Here is a 22,064-nt window from a genome sequence, read left to right on the forward strand (position 1 = left end):
ACAACAACATTAAATTTGATGAAAACAAGTCTGGGACCCATATGAGCAGCTCATATCAGAGATTTAGTGGTAGCTACATTCTTACATGTGGGGAAAACTTACCACTTTTGAGGCAATACTGAATGACATGATTTTGACGTAAATGATTTTGGAATACCAAAACACTGACATCATGCTGCAGTCTTTAACAACCTCCAAAGGCTACATTTATTCTGACATTTTAATGTCCCACTCATTTGTAGCACATACCAAGGGCAACTCTTGCTGCTGATGCATCATAATTGATCCAGAATGACACCCATGATAAAATGGTAATCAGTATGGAGGGCATGTAAGTTTGAAGAATAAAGTATCCAATATTTCTCTTCAACCTGAAGCTCAGTGAGAGTCTTGGATAGGCACCTATGAAAAGGGAAGGAAAAACAGCGTTATTCATACTGAAGCAGAGACACTTGCAGATACTTGTCTTCAGTCTCCGTAGAAACTAAAGCATGCACATTTTATGGGGTACTATGACATCTGCAGAACAGTAGGGAAAATGCGTTCACTGTATTACTGGTTTGTATTAGAGGAAACCTTGCAGGGAATATAGTGATATCCATGTAATTTGTATTTGGGAATAAAAGAGATTAAGTTATTCTAAATTATTGAACAGATGGATAAGCACTGGTTAGTTTTCAAAAACAGATGCTTAGGTCTCCATGTAAAATGCTTATCCCAATACACAATTTTATGTATAGTATCTATACTGAAAGGATTAGTAGAATTCCATGTCTTAAATGTGCGTAGTTTTGTATTTGCATAGAATTGTTTTTGACATGGCACTTAATCACACTTGAACTATGAGAAACATGCTACCTGTGGCGTCAAAAATATAATTGTAATGAATCCAGGTGAAGAAAAGCCTTCTGATCATATCCAAAGGCCTCTGACATCAACTAGAGCTGAACAGAATTTTTCTTCTAAAAATATTTTAAGCAAAAAAATGAAGATTGCATATGTATATACATACATTATATACATAGGATTCATATACTGTTTCAGTTGCAGCAAACAATGAAATAATGATAATCTCAATGACAGGTGCTTTTTTGTTTGTTTGTGTTTGTTTTTGTTTGTTTGTTTTTTGTTTTTAAACACATATTTTAACTTCAAACCAGTGTATTTCAAAATTGGAAACCTTACTAAATATACTTAATATATTTAGAGTGCTCAAATACTGAAAAAGAAACAACAGTGACTTTTTTTCACCAAATGCAAATAGGATTAAATCTGAGTACTATTATACAAGAAAGATTCACACATTCACACAACATCAGCTCCATGATTTCAGTGGTTCCATTACAAATCTTAGGTATGATACTTCTAATAGCTGGTCTAAAAGCTCTATTTATAGTCAACATGAGAAAAAACACTTCCGTACATACAAAGGCACAGTTATTGGTATTAGAGCACAACCTGCCCATTCTGATGCAACTGGGTGCAAGATGTAAAAGATAACATCTAGAAATAAATAAAAATATAAGTATTATATGATTATATACTCTTATATAAGAAACCACATAAGAATAGCCACCGGGTCAAGGGAAGTGATTATCCCCCTCTACTCAGCTCCATGAGACCCCACCTGGAGTACAGACTTCAGCTCTGGGGCCCCCAGCACAAGAAAGGCTGGTTGGACCAGGCTGGACCAGGTCCAGAGGAGGGCCATGAGGATGATAAGAGACCTGGAGTACCTCTCCTACTTAGAAGCACAGCTGAGAGATTTGGAGTTATTTACAGAAAACAGGAGGCTCTGGCAAGACCTTATAGTGGACTCCCAGTGCTTAAAAAGTGCCTACAGGAAAGCTGGGCACGGGAGCATAGTGATAGGACAAAGGGGTAATGGTTTTAAACTTAAAAAGCTCAGATTATTAGAAAGAAATTCTTCACTCAGAGGGTGGTGAGGCACTGGCACAGGCTGCCCAGAGAAGCTGTGGATGCCCCATCCCTGGAGGTGTTCAAGGCCAGGCTGGATGGGGCTTTCAGCAACCGTATATAGTGGGAGGTGTCTCTGACCATGGCAGGGGGGGTTGAATTAGATGGTTTTTAAGATCCTTACCAACCCAAATCATTCTGTGATTCTCTGAATGATGGATTTCCTGAGAGAGAAAACAAGAGAAGGAACAGAAAACTGTAGATTTCTCTTTGTTTTTCTGACAGGTAAACTTTTAGTCATATGATAGTAAAAATGCTACAAAGTTTCCAGGTAGCAGAAGCATCTAGGGAGTATCAAACTTTAGGTAGCTGCCCTTAACTGCTTTGTCAATTTCAGAAGCACTGTCACCAAAAAAAAAAAAAAAAAAACAAATATAAATATATCTGGTAGGTATATATAGTTGTTGTGAATATTTAAATCAGTACTATGTACTGATACATACATTTCCTGTATGAAATGTCTAGTTTCACAAATACATGAATATAGATAGAGTCAGAAGACCATATTCCAGCATGGAAACCTGCAGTGGTTTTACCCAGCTAGGCAGCTGAACTCCACCCCAACCACTCTTATTTCCCCTTCCCAGAGGAAAAAGGGGAGAAAATATGATGGAAAAAAAATCAAGGGTTGAGATAAGGACAGGGAGATCACTTAACAGTTATTGTCACAGGCAAAACACAATCCGCATAGGGAGATTAATATCACTTATTGCCTACTATCAGGCTGGAACAGTGAGAAACTAAAAGCAAGCTACAAACACGTTCCCCCCATCCACCCTCTCCTACCTCCTCCCCTGAGTGGCACAGGGGAACAGGGAATGAGGGCTGCGGTCTGTCCCTGTTGCTTCATCTCCACAGCTCCTTCATGGTCACTCTTTGCCCCTACTCCCCGTGGGGTCCCTCCCACGGGATGCCGTCCTTCCCAAACTGAGCCTGTGGGGGCTTCCCACAGGCAGCAGCTCTTCAAGCGCTGCTCCCACACGGCTCCATACCACGGGGTCCATGCATCCCCCAGAAGCAAACTGCTCCAGCACGGGTCCCCCACAGGTGGGCGGCAGCTCCCCCCAGACCCCCTGCTCCTGCGTGGGCTCCTCTCCACGGGCTGCAGCTCCAGCCCGGGGCCTGCTCCTGCAGGGGCTCTCCATGGGCCGCAGCCTCCTCCAGGCCACATCCACCTGCTCCACCGGGGGCTCCTCCACCCATGGGGGGGCTGCAGCGTGGAGATCTGCTCCATGTGGGACCCATGGGCTGCAGGGGGACAGCCTGCTCCACCAGGGGCCTCTCCACAGGCCACAGGGGAAATTCTGCTGCCTGCCTGGAGCACCTTCTGCCTTCCTGCTACACTGACCTTGGGGGCTTCAGGGCTGCTTCTCTCACGTTTTCTCACTCCTCTTTCCCAGCTGCTGCTGCCCAGCAGTTTTTTTCCCCTTCCTTACATCTGCTTTCCCAGAGGTCCACCCAGCATTGCTCCTTGGCTGGGCTCTGGCTAGCTGCAGGTCCTTTTGGAGCTGGCTGGTGCTGGCTCTGATCTGACATGGGGCAGCTGCTGGGCTCTGCTCACAGAGGCCACCTCTGCAGCCCCCCTACTACCAAAACCATTGCCACATAAATCTGATACAAAACCAGACCAAGGTTTTCCGTTGTCTAAAGCACTCTACATGGTTTTCAGAAAAATATATGTATATAAATAAATAAATAAAATCATTTAGGCTTTTGCTTAACACCTTAGTTTTTTAATGAGCAATGTTTCATTCCAAGGACAACTTTTTTATTTCAAACTACGCCTGCTATTTCTGCTAACAAAGCCTAATTTTTTCACTGAGTTTTCTCATGAGATGGTTTTCATGGCCTTTTGTCTGCAGACTATGTGAATAAAACAGGAACATATTCTGCCATCATGAAATACATTAAATATGTAGCAGACCTAATCACCTTTCTGCAATAAGAGTAGTGCATCAGACGGAAATCTTCATAAAGTTCTGTTGAGGAAAATTACTTCATAAAATACACTACCAATGTAAAGGATTCTCTACGAATCTGTTCCTTCCATAAGTCCTGTCCAGGTCTGGGCATCTGTGGAACATCATTGACAGAGGTGATGACTGGAATATCTCTCATAAAATACTGATTTTCTGATATATTATCTGAAGGATTCACTCAAGGCTCATCTTGGTCCATTCCAGTGCTAAGAACCCTTGGTACATTGGGGTACCTCAGAGAAAGAAGAGGGAGAGTACTCTGCTAATGATAAAGCAAGGAAAATGGTGCAGCTGGAGGAGGCAGGAAAGAAGTAATGTGTCGTGTATGTCAGTAATATTCAGTAATGAAATCCTTATTTGAGACAGTGTAACAGAGAAAACTTCATTTATTTATCTTGAATGCTTCACCTATGAAGCGACTTATCTCTGTCTAATGAGATAAGACAATTAGTGAAACTAGTGGGACTCAGCTTTAAAGGCAGTGTTTCCAGACAGATTGTTTCAAGACCAGAAAGGTCAACATAAGGTTGTTTTGAGCCCCAGGTTCTTTGTCCTGATGCTACGAGACAAAAGCCTAAGAACCATACCTAGGGCCAGGGTTGTCAGTGCTGTTTGCCTATCCACTGCAGTGTTGGAGTTGGACTGTAATACAGACATGCATTTGCAAATCTGAAGGTGCCCTGGGCCTTTTGAAACGCCCTTTGACATCTCAAACACCAGCATGCATTTGGTAGATACAACATAGCCCCTACAAAACAAAAAAATCGTATTGATCAGCAGATTGAGATTACAAGGGGTGCCCTATGCCATCTCAAACTGCAGTTGATAAAGCGACTGACTTGAGCTGCATAAATGTTACCTAGGTGTCTAAGCTTCAATTACGTTTACAGGAGAGTAAGTTCATCTAGTTGATCTAGTAAATGAAACCTGAAGAATTATCCCACTACCTCCTAAAATAAGCTCCTTTGGACTGATTTTGTCTCCAGAATCCACTGACTGTAGTCCCATTGACTAGATTCCCATCAACTGTAACAGGAGCTTAGACACCTAATTCATATGCAGACACTGAAATTAATTATATTGACCTTAAATCTGACCAAAATGAATCCCAGCTACGCAAGTCTCAAGGTAGGTTCTGGGGGTTTACGGCTCCTGGGTAGTCTAACCAACAGTCTTATTGGCATCACAGCTGCTTAACGGAGTTGACGTTTTGTTCAGTTTCATCAAAGTAAATACAGAACATCATCCTTTTTTTGTGTGGTTATTTTCCAAGCTCAAAATTTACTGGAAGGTCTGGATCTAAGGAAATTTCAGAATAATTTGGTCTTTGTATAGTTCAAGATGAAATTGAAGCATGAACTGGTAGCTTCATTTTCAGATAACAGGGTTCTCCTTTACGTAGCTCTCCTTGAGACTAAGGAAGTTTGTGTAACTTTCACCTGTATTACTTTTATGCTTTCATGGATGACCTATTGCCCCTCCCTGCAGTCTGGAGTCCCTGCTATCTTATCTTACTTCCAGCAAACAGTACATAGGAATCTGTGGGTTAAAAAAAAAAAAAAGAATTGAAAGAAAGAACATTACTGTGAAGCTCCTCTCCTCATCTGGAAGACTAAAGCTCTGGGTCCTAACCTGCATGGGTCCTAACCTGCATGTAACAAAAATTTTAAGCCCTGATCTTCATTCATGTAAGAAGGAACCATCTTGTGTAATTTATTTAATAAAAATAGAATTCTTGGTGAACTCAACAATTACAATGTTACTTGCCTGATTATGCTTTTATAATGATTTGTCAATTAAAGCTAAGTACATTTAGAGATTAATTACAAGGAAATTGTAGCTGCTAACATTCCACCATTTTTTTATTATTTTTTATTTTTTTATTTTTTATTTTGCATAAAGAACAGTGTTTCTGCTCAGCGACCAGATTTGTTACCTTTTCTCCCATCTCATATAACATGTTTATGTCCATGGGCTAATTTAAAGAGTAGAGGAATAACAGATTTTGGCCTGGAGTACTTAAATCTAGCAACAGTATTGAAAATGAAGACATGAAAACAAATAATCAATAACTGAGCTCAAAATATTCCTCCTTCACATGTTTGAGCACTTGGTAAAAAGTAATTACTTGTTTCTGTTTCAATTTCATTAAACGCTAGCAAGCTGAAATATCTAGCTCCAAGGCTAAATTAGTCTCTTGCTGTTTTATGCAAGTATGAACCAAGATAAGAGAATTGGTCAGTTACAGAATTCTTATTTTAATCTGTTCTTCTGGGAAGGTTCTTCAGCTAATTGGAAATGTACTTTACAGATTGATCTTTCAGAATTTGCCAAATAATTAATTTTCAAATCTTTTAAGATTACCTTCCTCCTATCAACAAGTTGTTAATCTGTCTCTGACTGCTATGCATCTTGAAGCTTTTAGGTGTGTTATATATCCTCATTCATGTTCAGTTTCTTAGCATTCCTGGATAACAAATCTTTAGGACACATATTCAGCTCACAAGTTAGGCATTACATTTCAGGCATTTTCATGTAGATAATTCCACACTTATAGTGCATAAAGTCTCAGTATAAACCATGGAGAGCTAGACTTATAGCCAGCTGATTCCAAGGATGTGATTCAATTGCCTGTACAGAGGTGTCTAATGCCATTTGAGATGTCTTATTGTAGCCTCTACAGCCTTCAGCTTAGGATAGTCAAACAAAATCTTTCTTATTCACTTATTTATAAATTACTTTTTCTTCTTTTAATCATGGATAAAGAGAACAAGTTACTCCTTAAGAGAACATGTTACTCCTTGTAACTTATTTAATTCTTATTTAATTCTTATTAAGTACTCTCTTTTTTCAAACTACACAACCATATCTAGATCTCTTTTAATATCATGGAATATATTTTCTAGACTTCCAGTCATTCTTACCAATTTTGTACGGGCTCATGTGCAGTCTGAGATCAACAGTAACCCCTAAATTACTATGCACAGGACTCTGGTCTAACCAGGTATTCCCCAGTTCGAATTTGGATAGGAATAACTAATTGAATAGTTGTACTTTGCACTTGTCTATGCTGAATTTTGTGGGTTGTTTTTGTTTTTGTTTTTTTTTTTTTCTTTCCCCAGACCTATTTTACCAGTTTGGTAAGATTATTTTTAACTCCAATGACATACTTCAACATGCGTGCAGTTCCTTCAATATTCTTGCATCCCCTCACAGGTTTATGTCATTATCTATGGGGTTTTTCTCATGCTTACTCTTGCTGCTTAGTAGTAACTATGGGAACAGATTATTCAATTTGCATAAGTTACACAAGGTTATATGGCACTGTTCCTTCATGGAGGATAGGAGAAATAACTACTCCAAAAGCTGTTTAGGGCATGACTCTAAAGTCCTTGTTTAGTTTTACACTATCAAATCACACTAGCACTGAAATCCCGGAAATATTGAGATTGAGATATTGATACTGAGATATTGTATGGAAAGAATCTAGTATCTTCTCATGAGGCTCTAATAACCTCAAAGACAAAAAACCCATGCCTGACTTATTTTCCACAAAAATGTTCAAACTGGCTCTAATTATCGGGAATATAAGGAATATGTGTCTTGAGAAGAAAATTGAAAAAAAAGTGTGCTGACTTTATCTGTCAGATTCACTGGAAAGTTTCAGATTTAGCATCATAATTAGGCATGAGTTTCTGAGAAACAAATGTGCTGATTTCTTTCAATGGAAATATTTGTCAGAAAAGTTCATAATTAATGAAGCATTTTCATCATGTTCTAAACCAAAACAATAGTAGATGCAGTATCATGTCTTTATCGATGACAAAAATTATACACTTCAGAAAACAATATAAAAAACATGGGATAATCTGTTCTTCACAACTGCCTCATCCTGCTCCCTAACATCAAGCTGCCTTAAACCCTGAAGCATGTGGGTTTTTTATTCCCTTCACTAACTTATTGGAAAGAACTTTTATGATTCTGAATATTTGGTCATTTACATGCATTTCTACCCCTAGTTTTCATTCTCTATCATATTTGTCTCACAGCTCTTTGGACTTCCTGAATTTAATAAATCTTTTCAATCTCCAAGTTACTACATCACATCTTTATGGAAATATTTCACACTGAAGTGAAAGGTGGTGGCTTTGGACTTCCCAAATACAAAGTTCTCTGTATTGTCATTGTTGGCCAAAAGGGTCATCTTACATATCCAATCCTGTGCAAGCGCAGATAAACCCTGGCTGCAGAATATAGGATTAGAGTATCTGTTTCTCTTTAAAAAAAAAAAAAAAAAAAAAAAAAAAAAAAAAACTCACATTTCACAGTGATACACAAAAACAGCAGAAGTTGGCAAAACCCCTCATATTAATTTCAATCCCAGCAATATTTACATTTTGTTCTGAAATATAACTCGTGTTTCTGTGTACTTTGAAACAGATGCTGTGTCCATAGAGTGGGTGAAGTGATGCTTACAAACATGATAGAGCTGTGCTTCATTTGCTCGAGTGCGCTGGGACAGACAGAACAGAACACCTCCGTGGTCTGAAGAGGACTGAAAATCTGGAGGTCCCAATAGTCGCCCCACACTTGCTGAGGGCTTTCTGAGTTGCTTTGGTCTTTTCACACATAGCAATATTTTCCTAGGCTGGTGTCTAAAATCAAACATCTAAATCAGTGGGGATTTAAACTAGGGATTTAAAACTAGGGATTTAACTTTAGAATCTTAACAATGATCACAATAGCACCGATTATATATACACTACCATATACCCATCAGTGAAAATCAAGATATAAATGTCACCACATTCACTGTACAAGAACAAAACAAAAGACATACAGAAAAGCTGTAGGGAGGTGCTCATAAAAACTGTGCCTTTCTGACCTAGTTTGCCATAACATACTTCTGTATGATCAGTAACCCTCTAGGCTACATTAGTTAAACTGGTGATTCAGACATGAATGACTTTATATTTATTTAGATCATGTATATTTAGGTGTATGGTTAAGTATGACACATGCACATATACACACAGAAGAAAAATGAAACAAGAAATACTGTTTCATGGACTCCTGCCTCTGGGCTTTACCAAGTCATCCCTTTAGCCATGCACAGAACACAGGACAAAGACTATACATAATAATGATTAATAAAACAATAATTGCCATACAGAAAGAAATAAAACACCAACTAGGGAAATGATATTACTTGCCTGTGGCAAAGACAACATTCTTCGACACCAGTCTGTATTCCACAATGGAGAACTGAGGAAGCTCAATCCTTTCCACGCCAGTCACTGCATTATCGCCTCCTCTCCAGTAGAACTCTATGTCATCAGTTGTGTAGCCATCTGCAGGCAAAGCAGGAAAGTAAGTGAGAAACAACAGTGGACTGGAATGAGCTTCAAACCAGCATACATGGTTTGTCATTTGTGGCAATGAGAAGAATAAGAACAGCTGTAGTGGTGTATGAATTTTTGTTCTGTATGCCTGTTAGAAGCTCTCCTGAAGAGCTGCTCCATTACAGTCTACACAGGAATTTGAGACACAATACTATTGGTTTTGTTTTGTTTGTTTGTTTGTTTTGTATCATGCCCATTAAATTCATACTAGGACTACAGCCCCTACGAGATAGAAATTGCCACCCATTACCAATTTCAGAGATTACAGACTGCTACCTGCAAAATCATATATTAGTCTGATTTAAGACATTCAACACATCTAGCACTGATACGAAGTGTATATTGACACCAATAATCATCAGAAAAATGTGGATTATTCTATAAATACAGACAAACATAGTTAGGGCAGATCTTTTCCACTCACACTGAAGAGTGTGAGTCACGTTAGCTTCTGCGGTGGAGGACTCCAGCTGAATATAGAGTATTAGCACACAATCTCCAGCCAGTAGCAGAAATGGAGTAGGAGCTCTTGAAGCAGAAATATACATCTGAATATTGCAGTCCTAGAACATGACTAGGTGGAAGAGAAAATCTGTTTTTTCACGGAACAGAACTACAAACCACAAATGGGGCTGATCTGAGAGCCCAGGGGGTCCTGCGGCAAGACCATCTGTGCATAAAAAAGCACACTGAAAGAAGATGATATCATAGTGTTTGCCCTCTTTAAATTTAATCTGATTAAAATATGAACATTCATTCTTGTGTTGAAGATAAGCATCCAGTCACTGCCCCTGCTAACTCAGGCTAGAATGAATAACAGCTTCATTCTGTCCTAAAACTGTTTTCCTAGGAGAGATCTATCCATGTAGAAATGGATAACACTTTATGTATTAAAGAAGGTCAAATAAGCAAACAAAAAATCTAATGGATGATAATTATGTGATTCATATAGTGGTTACAGTCTCCAGTGTAAATATTCTACAGTTGTACAAAAGGAAAACCACCCCGCATCTGAACTAGGTATTACATTCATCTTCTCATATACATACAGCTTTCAATTTCCAGAGTACAGTTCTGTTCATCTAGTGGGTATCTTCTCAAGTCCATCATACAAGCTGCAGTGGTTGTGATTCTGAAACACAAACATGATATAGAATTACTATAAAGCCAGTAATCCTGGCTCTTTTTTTTTTTGTTTTGTTTTGTAATTGAGAATCTGGTCCATACTTTTACACTGAGCAGCAGCTACACTGACTTCAACAGAACTCACTGTGACTTACACTTACACAAGAAGTCCCTTTGTGACTTGACCTATCTGCATATGCAAATATTACAAAAACCTTTGCTGAAATTAAAGAATATGACTTTATATTAGAAAATACGAAGTGATATAAGTCTGCTACAGATGTCAGAATTATTAGAGCTGTGTGAATTACTGTTCTGTGGCAGATGGAGGAAAGAAAATGAAATGTTGAAAAACTGTTGCAAGTCCAGCAAAATGATTTGTTTTAAAGTTGAGTTTATTTCTCTAGTTTTCAAAAGTAAATTAAAAGGGATTTTGTAATGAAATACCATATTGAATTCTAAACTTTCCCGCAACGATATATTTTTGCTTTTTATTTGTATTTTTTATTTCCAGTGCAGGCAATCTAGGACACTAATGATGAATTTGCAAACCATTTCATCACTGATGAACCTGCATTTTTATACTATGCATTTTTATATGAATTTGGTATACTAGTTTAAAATTCAAGGGCAGAGTTTCAAGGGAAGAGAAGTAGGTGCTTTTCCTCAACTCTTACATGCTAAAAAACAACAACAAAAAAAAACACCTGTTTTCATTATGTATGCCTTAACTGATTCTCCAAGAAAATGAAGGAAAGAATGCTTATCCTTAGCAAATGGTTTATTTAAGTGAATAACTTCACATAAAATCCAAGGTAAGGCAGTTGTAATACCCATTACAACTATCTCATAGGACAACAGAAGTTCTATGACTGTCGAAGGCGCTTCTGCAAGAAAATATTCTAATTTATTTGCACAGGGAGAGACAGTTGTGTATGAGAACAATGGCAATGGATGGGTCAGGAGAGGAAAAAGCTCAAGGATCTGTTACTCAGCATATTTTTCTCATTTGTGTTCCTACCAGTAGACAGGAGGAAAGGCACACTCTGGATCTTTGTCCCAGACACACCTATAGCATGATCTGTCACTGATGCACACTCTAGGCACTCTCTGAACACCTTTATATAAGTCCCACAAGCTTTCAGGTACAAGTATTGTATAACAGGAGAATATTTCAGGTCAACCCATCTCCAGCTTCCTGCTGGGAGATGCTCTGGGCCTATACAAGAAACTGCACATTCTTGCTCAAGTACCTTTACATGCTACAGAAAAATGTAAGTTTTTCATGTCATAAATATCCAGTAAAAACCATACAAACAAACAAACAAACAAACAAAAAAGATACAGCTAGATATAGACAGAAAGAGATTTACCACATTTATGCAATGTAAGTTGAGTGCTCAGAGGTCCCTCCTGAATGAACTTTTAAGCAACCAAATTTAAATTGCACAAATGTTCACCAAAAGCAAGCGTTAATTGCTCAAGCTTGTGCATGCTACCAAGAAGAAGAGTTTTATTTTTTATGGGATGGGATGTTGCCTGACACAGTGGGACAATGAGGTTTCAAGAAGTCATCATCACAGCAGTGACAGAGAAACAATTACAAGACAGAGAAAGATAAAATTGTGCACAGATACATGTACATTTTGCATAAAAGCGATAAATAAAAGAAATATTTTAAATTGATTAGAGTTCCCTATTGCAGTTATCTGTCCTCTGGATATAGTTTCTCTTATCTTTCCCTGCTGCTTTATTACTGGACTGATCACCTTCAATTATACTGACCCCATCCACACTACACTGGGAGAAGAACGTTCTACTGACAGAAGAATGTCCTCTGTACCCCCAAAATTTACAATATAAATCAGTCTAGGCAATATAAATACTTTTTATGGGACTGGGTTACAGTCCTGATGGCTAATTTGATCTTCTTTTCATCTTGACTTGGAAATACATTCATCCAAAAAAGGAACATAAGTAAATCTATTTGCATTGTCTGACCAATCACAATTAACCTTTTTACCTTGCAAACATCAATCATGCGCATATCGCATGGGTGATAACTACTTGAGTCCTTCCAGATGAAATAAATACATTCCTCCACTCTATTTGTAACATTTAACATTGCACTGCCTGAAGACAAGAAGTCTATATACGGCAAGTATACAAGCAGTTGGAAAGACTACTTTTGATCTCCAGTCAGTCTATAGTGCTTTATTTCTGTTTTGGTCTATTATGGAAGAAACTGTTGTATAATCTTATGTTTGCATATTGTTCTGAACAAGGTGGGACAAAGTTAGTATGATACCCAGAGAAAAAAAGTTCCCCAGAAATGAGTTGAACTTCCAAAAGCTACAGTTCCATTCCCCCATCTTCAGGGACTCTACTGCATTATCAAATTGCTTTCTCTGAACAGAGATGAAAGTTGGATAACTGAAGGTCAAGTACTTCAGAAGCAAGATAAATTAATTGTTCAGAAGAAAACACAGAGCCAGTGTGGCCTGTGGATCAGTTTTGTTATATATTTTTGAGAAACTGCTTTGCTCCATAGATATCCTATCATGCAAACCTTGCATTTTGTGGCACATAAAATTCCAAGTTCTGGTCTCAGCCCACAGGATGAATCATTGTCTCCATACAGCAGCTTGAGACCGAGGCCACCAGGATGCTCCCAAACCACAATACAAGAAGTTAGGCCAGTGGCAGAGCAACACTAAGCTCAAGTCCTTAGATCAAAAGAGCTAAAGATTAGACATTTTCTTCCCTCTGACCACAGTGCCTTATATTTTGCCAAAATTTAATTTCGGACAGTACTTTTCATTAAGTAACTTAGCTATTTCACACACAGCAAAATCTGACCATGAATATCGAACATTTTCAGAGGAAAGGGAATGGAAAGAAGGCTGATATACATGAGCTACTGGTGAAATTCCTGCCAAGTGAATACTATCAAGTGAAATGCAATCTGCTTGTGGACATTTTCATTCTACAGAAGAGGAAGATAACTTATTCAAATATGGTATTTTATGACAGATAATCCTCACCTGAATGACTCCAAATATTTTTAGAGTGTGGCAGAGAGATTTTTATTCATTATTATGATCACAAGAGTTCTAATCTCCATCACTTTTCTATTACATTGCTGTTGGGGATGGTTCTTTAGAGTACAGGAAACAACATCATCTTACATTGTTTTTTTTATATTTAACTACTTGTGGAAAGAATCCTAAACCTGCAGTGTTCAATATTGGATACAAATTATGCAACATGAAAGCCTGCTTTTGCTTAAATTAATTCTGAATGTTTTTTGAACATCCTGTTTACTTGAAACTTCTTAATAGGCTGAGTCCGTTTTTATTTTGTGTAAAAAGATTCATCCAGCTATAGCCCATACATGATATCTAACAGGAGTTAAAGAGGTAATGGACCAAGACTCATCTCAGATTAAAAGTTCACCTGCTGATAAAAAACAAAAGCAGGTAAAATAATATTATAAATCTAATCCATATGTACCACATTTCAGATCTCATTCATTTTTAAACTAGGGATTCTATCCTGTAATTAAAAACACAAGAAACTTCCTATGATGGAAATGAAGTTTACATTGGCAAAGACTTGTTTTGCTGGGATAGTTTAAATCACTGTACCATACAGAATAACCTGTCCAAATAAAGGAACTTTTTGATACTACCAAGCCTTTCAGTAAGTTTTTGCTTGTGTAATTATATGTCTTAACAGAGGTATTTTTCTGCTTTACTAACCGTAAAAGCTATGATCAAAAACAAAGAAAACACAGGCCAAGCCTAAAACAGGTATAGCACAGGTCAGCGCAAGGCCACTTTGTAGCTTTGTTTGAAATGTAAAACATTAAAGTGTTGATCCCTGTTTGGAAAAATCACTGAATGTACACAGACTCATGGTCTTAACAGTGGCTGACTCCATGTAACCAGGACTGTTTGTGGTTTTCTTTTTCTTTATAGACTGAGGTCATGTCAAGAGGCAACATATGTGCCCATGTTCAATCTTACTGCCTGTATTTGGAACAAAATTTTCAGGTTTACAATTAATGCTTGCCTTTCCGCTTCCTATAGCCACTGGGCTTTCCAGATATGGTGACTCTACATAAACAGATAAAACCTGACTGAAGATGCTTCTGGCAAAATTAAGAAACATTGACTGTGTCATTTCTTTTCTACGGGCATCTTTCAGAGTTGTAGGGAAGGTTACATAATATGCTGCACACTGTTTGTAATAACCTTGTACCAGGAAACAAATATCAACAATACATAACAATAGCTATGAAATCTTCATCATGAAAGTACAGACCTGAGGCCATAAAGCACCGTTCCATCTGGATGAAGGCGAATCATTCGATTCTTCACAGTAACGCCATGCACAAATGATTTCTTGTCATTTAAGAAGTAAGTGTCAGGCACCCAGAGTTGATCTGCCACTCGATTATCAAGTGTGAGGTTGAGAGGTATGCCAGCATATGCCAGTCTCTTGTCTCTCCAGTACTGTTGAAAATACATAGTCAAAGTGTAATCCTGGTGAGAAAAAATAGAAGTACAACAGTCAATCATACTTGCCATAACTAGAAAAATGTTTTTTTTTTCCTGTCATTAGCTTAATTTGCTGTTAGTAATTAAAAAAAAAAAATCAAAATCTTAAGAAATACAACTATTATTGGTATCTTTTGTCCTCCTTTTCTTTCATGTAATCCTTCTGAAAATTACCTGAAATTATGATGTCTGTGGAATAATAAACAACAGCATAGGTAAATACTGTAAATACTTTCAAAACTGATGAAGGAAATGAAAAACATGGAAAGTGTTTTAAAGCAATGTTCTAAATCATATCTGAAAAATAAGCTGCTAAAACGTAATTTATATATGTGTCTGCATAAGAACGCATCTTGCAGTAACAAAGATTTTCTCATCAACAGGCTACATATAACACATACTAATGTCAATATTTCATTTTCATAATTTTGCCGGTAAAGATCTATAGCAGCTGTGAAAAACTGTGAATGTTAACTTGAGATCCTAAATATGAATATAGACACCTAAAAGATATGTTTTGAAAATCTTCCTTTCATTATGGAATTTGTTAACTTGCCTCGGTCATGTCATAATAACACTGCATTGAAACATTCTAGAAGCCTTAGATAATATGCCTCATTTGTTAGCTTCATGCTATTATACAAATATATAAAACTGTATGGGAACATTTCAAAGTTAAGTGCCAGCAAAACTGAAAAGAAAATCACATGAAATAGCAAAATTTCTTTTTTTTTGAAAAGAAAAACCTTTATGTTTTCTTTCTCATAACTTTCAAAGTGTGGAAGAACACTTCAATTTTTAGGAAGCCTATTTTTATGCAGGAAATAAAAGAAGAAAGCAGCTGAAAAATAATACTTTATTGTATATGGAAATAAATGTTTAAAGTCAAATAAACCATTGCTTTCAGGTCTAATAATATTGCTGTATTTAACATTTAAAAAAAAAAAAAAAAGAGACTAAGTACAGGCCATTAAAACTGATTTTCAAATTACAGAAATGCTTTAAACAATAAAACTATTCATGAAACTCTTCACAAAACACTGAGAAATTTATGTGATCTCCAAACACATTTAAATATTTAGCAGCAGGTGTGCAAGCCACAGGATACCTGCATTTGCATCTGGTTCTACAAGCTGGAGATACAAAAGCCCTCAGGCTTGCTTCTTGTTTGGGAAAAGGATGTTCAGGGTTTCTAAGTACAACTGTTGGGAATGGTCCATTCTTGTAATGGGTCTCATGTGGAGACAACCCAATTTCAGGCACTGATCTTGCTCTGCTTCCCTCAACCCCAAAAGCCTCTCACTGAAATCAAATTTAACTCTAGATAGCCTTTCATACTTAGAGCCTTTTCATTTTTTATTCAGTGATTCATTCTATCTAATGAGGTAGCTGCTATAGCTTTAAGAAATCAATTTTAATTGCTTACCAAATAAATCATTACAGTTATCAAGGGCAAGCTGTTCCCGTTTTAGGAAACTAATAAGAGACCTTTGAAAACAAGAGGACCCAGCGATGGGAGAAAGGAGCCTGTGTGGAACTGCCTGAATGGAAACTCGTCTTTTGAAACTCAAATCTGACATGACTGCTCAGGAAAACATGCTCCAGTGTTTCTCTCAGAAGCTTCCTTCGGTGGGACTCCTCGTCACTGCTCATCAGTGAGGGAGGTACATGCGCGCCTGCCTCGCTCCCATCGGGAGAAGCGCATCTCTCCTCCTGTTCTGTGCAAACGGCTTTCTGATGCGTTAGAGTGAACATCCTCCACCAGTTCTGTTACGGCTTAATTAAAGCCTGTTTCTATTAACATTTTAAAATTTGTTTTGTGCTTGGCTTTTATAATGCTTTGCACATCAATGTCAAGAAACTGGGGATTCTAAAAGCTGTAGACACATGTGCAGTACACCAACCAAAGCTCACTAAGTATAAATGCACAATATACAGACAAAACAATGCCAGGCAGAAATAAAGAAATGGGGTGGCAATGTATAGTATTGAAAGAAGCAGACCCAGATAGCACTAAAATATAACAGAAGCAGTACGTTTGAACATCCCAGAATTTTAGGTGAGTTCCTTTTTCCTTGGGCTTGAAATAAAATACATGCTAACAGCTAATGAATGGAGTAATTAACTAGCTATGTAAAATATGTGTAACAATACTAGCAGTAATATTCTGTCATTTTATCTGTTTATTTAACTAAAATTACTGGGGTAGGGAACAACAGAGAAAGGAGTTTACAAACTGCACACAAAACCAGCAACATCCAGCAAACTGCAAGAACTTCCAGCATCTTGGCTGAAAGAAAAACAGAATACTGCCTCTGAGGTACACATTTTATTAGCACTTCCTCAATTAACCTTCACTTCTTATTTCATCTCAACTTAAAAGCAGCTATCTATGCATCTGCTAATGTACACGACTACATTTTCATGCATTGAAAGTAACGATACTTCAACTAGTTGTTTAAAAATCATACAATATCACATGCAAAATATCTGTTCAATAGCAGTTCTTCACTAGCTATCTACTAAGGAAAACGCTTAAGAAGTATCTTCTGCAATGCCAGTCTACTATCCTATGTCTGCCTCATCCTACTCTCTGGACTTCAAAACAACAGACACAGACTACCCAAGAAAGGCTGTGTGCCTCCATACACTTTGACGGATCACTGTACATTTGTGGTGTTTTGCCAACTGACCTGCTCTGAAGATGATAGGATAGAAAGAATGAATACAAACCATGGCTATTTACCATCACACTTTTGGGAGGGGAGGGGAGGGGAGGGCAGGGGAGAGCAGGGGAGGGGCATCAAGCATATAAGAATGGCACAGAAACTGCTTGGTAATGCAAGGAACAATAGAATGAATGGGGAAGGTCAGTTCTTTTGGGTAGTTCTACCAAAGTTAGTCCTGGAAACTATGTTTATTAAAACCTATGAAGATGTCAGCATTTATTCTTCGAGTAGCTAATTTGCTAGGCTTTGTACCTATAAAGGAAAATTATTTCTCCTTTTCCGCACTCCAGAGGAAAATGCTAAAATGGTTTCAGTGTGGATTCGAAAAAACGCACTAGGTATCTTTTAGGTAAAATGAGAAAATGAATTTTTGCCCCTAGGTAAGTAGCCTGAAAAGTTTATTTAGGGCCACATTCCTCCAGGGTAGCTTATGGTGACTATCTCTGATATAGTGGTCAAAAGGGTAGGTGTCTAAAGCCAGAAGAGATTAATCCCACTGCAGCTTCAGCATTAGGTGCTGTTATCTGTCAAAGAGGACACAGATCTGCCAGCTTTAGGAAATTCTAACTGTTGCACAGAGCAGTGAACAATTTCATCAGCTGCAAAGACCTCCATAAATCATACTTGAAACAAACAAACAAACCACTCAAGTAGCAGATAATACTTGAGAAAGAATTTAGATACAACGGTAAAGAGGTTTATAGTGAAACTTAATTAGTTCATAATATATCTGTCCTTTTTTGTGTGTATTATCTGTGCTTTCAAAACATCTTAAGCAAGAATTATACACTCACAAATATTATACATGCTAACTGTGTTCAAATACATTTTTAAGTGTTTCCTACATGTTATTTGTCTCTTCACTGATTGAACATACCATGCAGGAAGTGAAACTAAAATTTAACTATGAAGTCAGTTCAGACAGGCAGAATGCATTGTATTACACTACTGAACAGTACCTTATGCACAAACTATAGGACTAATGAATTATAAATACTAATGCAATGCAATATTAAGCACAAACGAATTTGTTTTCTATTACAGGGTTAGCTATCTCTATCTTTTCTCTCTCCTATTCAATAAAAATGAAAGAATTCTTTTAAATATATACTTTGTTCATCAAAATTAAATTAAAAACAGCAATTATACTCTAAAATTGACTCTCACTGCTTACATTCTTAATTTGCTATATATTGAGGATGTTAAAGTTATCTATTAGCTATAAAAATGTGGTTCTTCAAAGTGACTGCACAATAGAACACTACAATTAATAATTATGATGGAATACTATTAATATGGCAGTTAATCAAAATAAATTATTCACGTAAAACAAATACATTGAAAATTACTGGAAATACTGGAAAATGTTGTGCAAAAAAAGAACTGTTCCATTGTTTGGAAGGACAGCCTTATATCTACTTGAAGTCCAGATTACTGTCTTAGCTTTTCATTTGGACATAAATTTACATTGTTGTTTTCTTGACCAACAGACATGCAACTATTAGCATCAGCTTTTGGATTATTTATTTTTTCTGACCTAATAAAGTAAATACTTATTCAGTGGATAAACAGATGTATGATAATCCATGCCTTAGTCTCTATATAATTAAAAGGTCCCTTTCTTTCCCTTTCATATAATTTCAAAAATTGCCTGTTGTAGTATGAAGAGCTATTCTTGAACCATCGGTGATTGAGTTGCATCCTTCCCAATAAGCCCAAAGTGAGTTGCAAAGCCAAACTCATTAATCTTATGCATGACAACACAGCTGTAAATCTGTTCCCATACTATACACAGAAAAGACCTGAGAAATAGATTCATGAACACATTAATTCATAGTTATAGTTAATTTAAAAATTAATTTAATAAAGATATATTCAGAAAGGCTAACTTTAAGAAGTTAGAATTTACCAGCAATACATTCAGGTGCCTGAGATAATCACTTAAACATTTTTTCTCAAAATTCAAAATGTTCTAAAATGCTCAATAACTTTCACATTATAGAAAAACATCCATTATATTTTACTGGTTGACAGTGTGATTTTTCCCAATGCATCTAAACTATATATTACTTTGTTAGTTGGCAGTGAATGGAAAAAGGTCACCAAAGCCCATTATTCTGCAAAGTCTTTCACAAGAAAACTGCCTGTTCAGAACCTTGCATTGAAACTGGTGTTAGAAAGTTCACAAGCAGCCTGAGTGAAGGAGATGTATGCACACACACAGACACAAGCACACATGTACTCTGCCTCAACAAAACATCATTCTCCAACACTTCTTGGTCTACCTGCTGTTATATTAAAGATTCGTCTCACCTACAAAATGTTCATTCAGGCTTCTCTCTGACACCTTCAAAATGACAGGTTGAAAACACACCATGTTTTCTCTGTCAAGTGGTAAAATATTATTCTGTTAAGAAAATGTAATTCTCAAGTATCTTAATTACACTAATTGCAGTGTATCCATGTATCCATGTTGTCTTGATATCCTTTGTAGCAAATTACCATGATTTTTTTCCCTCTTCTACTGAAACACATGGAGTTATAAATAGGCATAAGGAGATATTTAGCCTCTAAGAACCCATTTGATACTGCAAAATAAACTTTTCCAAATGAACATATGATAGCCTGTGTCTTTCCTGCCCTCTTCTCATACTCTTTGGCACGAGAGTTTTCATCTCCACCGCAACCAGGGTGCCTTCTCCAAAGAGCCTGCCCCCCGCTGAGCATCTCTCCGTGCTCCGAGGAGGGTTGCCATACCAACCAGTGCCAGGCTTTCTGCACGCAGAGGGAGCATGGTTGACATAGCAACTGGCTAAAGCAGCCTGGTCCCCAGCTTTTCGGGGAGCCATGGTGGTCACTGCCAGAGAAGTTTTGGAGCAGGAACAGAGGGAGTAGTTGGGCAGCCGTCAGCAGGCACTGCCCTGTTGGCCATGGCCATGGCCAACCATGCACTGCCATGGCCATGGGATCTTACTTGTCAAAAGATACATGTTGGCTTTTCTTTTTACATGTTCCTCTGCCCACCACAAATTCAAGCTACCATGGATTTGGGGTGTTCTCTCATCCAAACATAAAGTTTCTGCAAATATTTCAGTCTGAAGACATAAGTCAGGACAAGAAGCCAGTCTCAGCTATTCAATTCCTAACAGGTAAGGAGACAATACTTGAATGTTCCTTCTTTGATTAAGAGTATCATGGGCATTACAATACCACAGTAATCAGGAGTTTCTATTCTCAAATGACTGATCAAAGGAAAACTAGCATACACTTTTACACATCAAGGTTATAATACCCTCTGATCTGGTGGCAGAAAGCTAGCTAAAAGAAACTATGGTCCTTTGCTATACCCCTCAAGATCTGCCCAAAATTGTGTGGTAAATTTGCAATCAACATCTACTTTATAATAGACAGATGAAGCATAAAATTCAATATCTAATGGAGGCCTACTACAACACTTTAAAAAGGAGGATAAGCAGAAATTTCAAATATTTAATTGCTATGCTAAAAGACAACCCTTAAAAGAGATTAATTAAATAAAAATAAATAAATAAATAAAAAACCACCAACTATGCTTTACAAAAACACTTATCAGAAAGAACAGAAACACTAGGCTCAGTGAAACAATGAACCTGCTGCATGCAGCACAAATTTATTTATTTTGGAGCTGACAGGACCTCAAGAAAACAGGTACATTTAATTGCACTAATTGAAATCCTGCTAACAGCCTAACAGGGAAGAAAAAAATCAACCTTTATCAGCTGTCAGCTAGTTCCCACGACTGAAGCAGCTGACCTTAGAGAGATGGGAACTGACAGCTAATGGAGTGTGCCTCCTACACAGTCACGGGATGTGCCACCAGTGAGTTGGAGAAATGAGCTAGTGCCCTAAAATCTTAAAGCTATGGGATGTTTTGTCTAATATGAGATATTTGAGATAAAATTTTCAGGTCTAGTAGGTACCCATTTTAGAGAACAAAGGATTTCTCACACTTCTGCATCATTCTTTCCAGAAATACGTCAAGTTATAACTCTCTTTGGCATTACTTGAATTATCGGTAAAAATCTGGAAGAAAAAAAAATACTCAAAGTTCTTTAAGTTGATCTTACTTGTTCTATTTGTTCAATACTCCCTATTTCTTAGTCTACTGTATGCATAATCCCTTCAGTGTCTACAAGGTGTACCAGGACAGCAGTGATGGAAGTAGTAAGAACTGTGCATACACAAATGGCTTCTAAATACCGTGACCATAAATACATAGCTCCATGACACTCTTATTTGCTCTCACTGAAC

At 37.4% G+C, this 22,064-nt stretch overlaps 1 protein-coding gene across 2 annotated transcripts in view; it reads right to left on the reverse strand.

Annotated features, from left to right (window-relative positions):
• GABRB3 (gamma-aminobutyric acid type A receptor subunit beta3) overlaps positions 1-22,064 on the reverse strand; it is a gene marked incomplete at both ends in the record, with an annotated part of 192,720 nt that overhangs the window by 14,732 nt on the left and 155,924 nt on the right. For both annotated transcript variants that reach the window (XM_084290820.1, XM_084290821.1), the window contains 4 exons: positions 250-402; positions 9,170-9,307; positions 10,408-10,490; positions 14,810-15,030. In XM_084290820.1, coding sequence (XP_084146946.1) covers positions 250-402; positions 9,170-9,307; positions 10,408-10,490; positions 14,810-15,030 — 595 coding nt within the window. The remainder of the gene's footprint in view (positions 1-249; positions 403-9,169; positions 9,308-10,407; positions 10,491-14,809; positions 15,031-22,064) is intronic.

The sequence above is a fragment of the Netta rufina genome (assembly GCF_964035555.1).
Source record: "Netta rufina genome assembly, chromosome: 1".
In the NCBI taxonomy this organism is placed as follows: domain Eukaryota; kingdom Metazoa; phylum Chordata; class Aves; order Anseriformes; family Anatidae; genus Netta; species Netta rufina.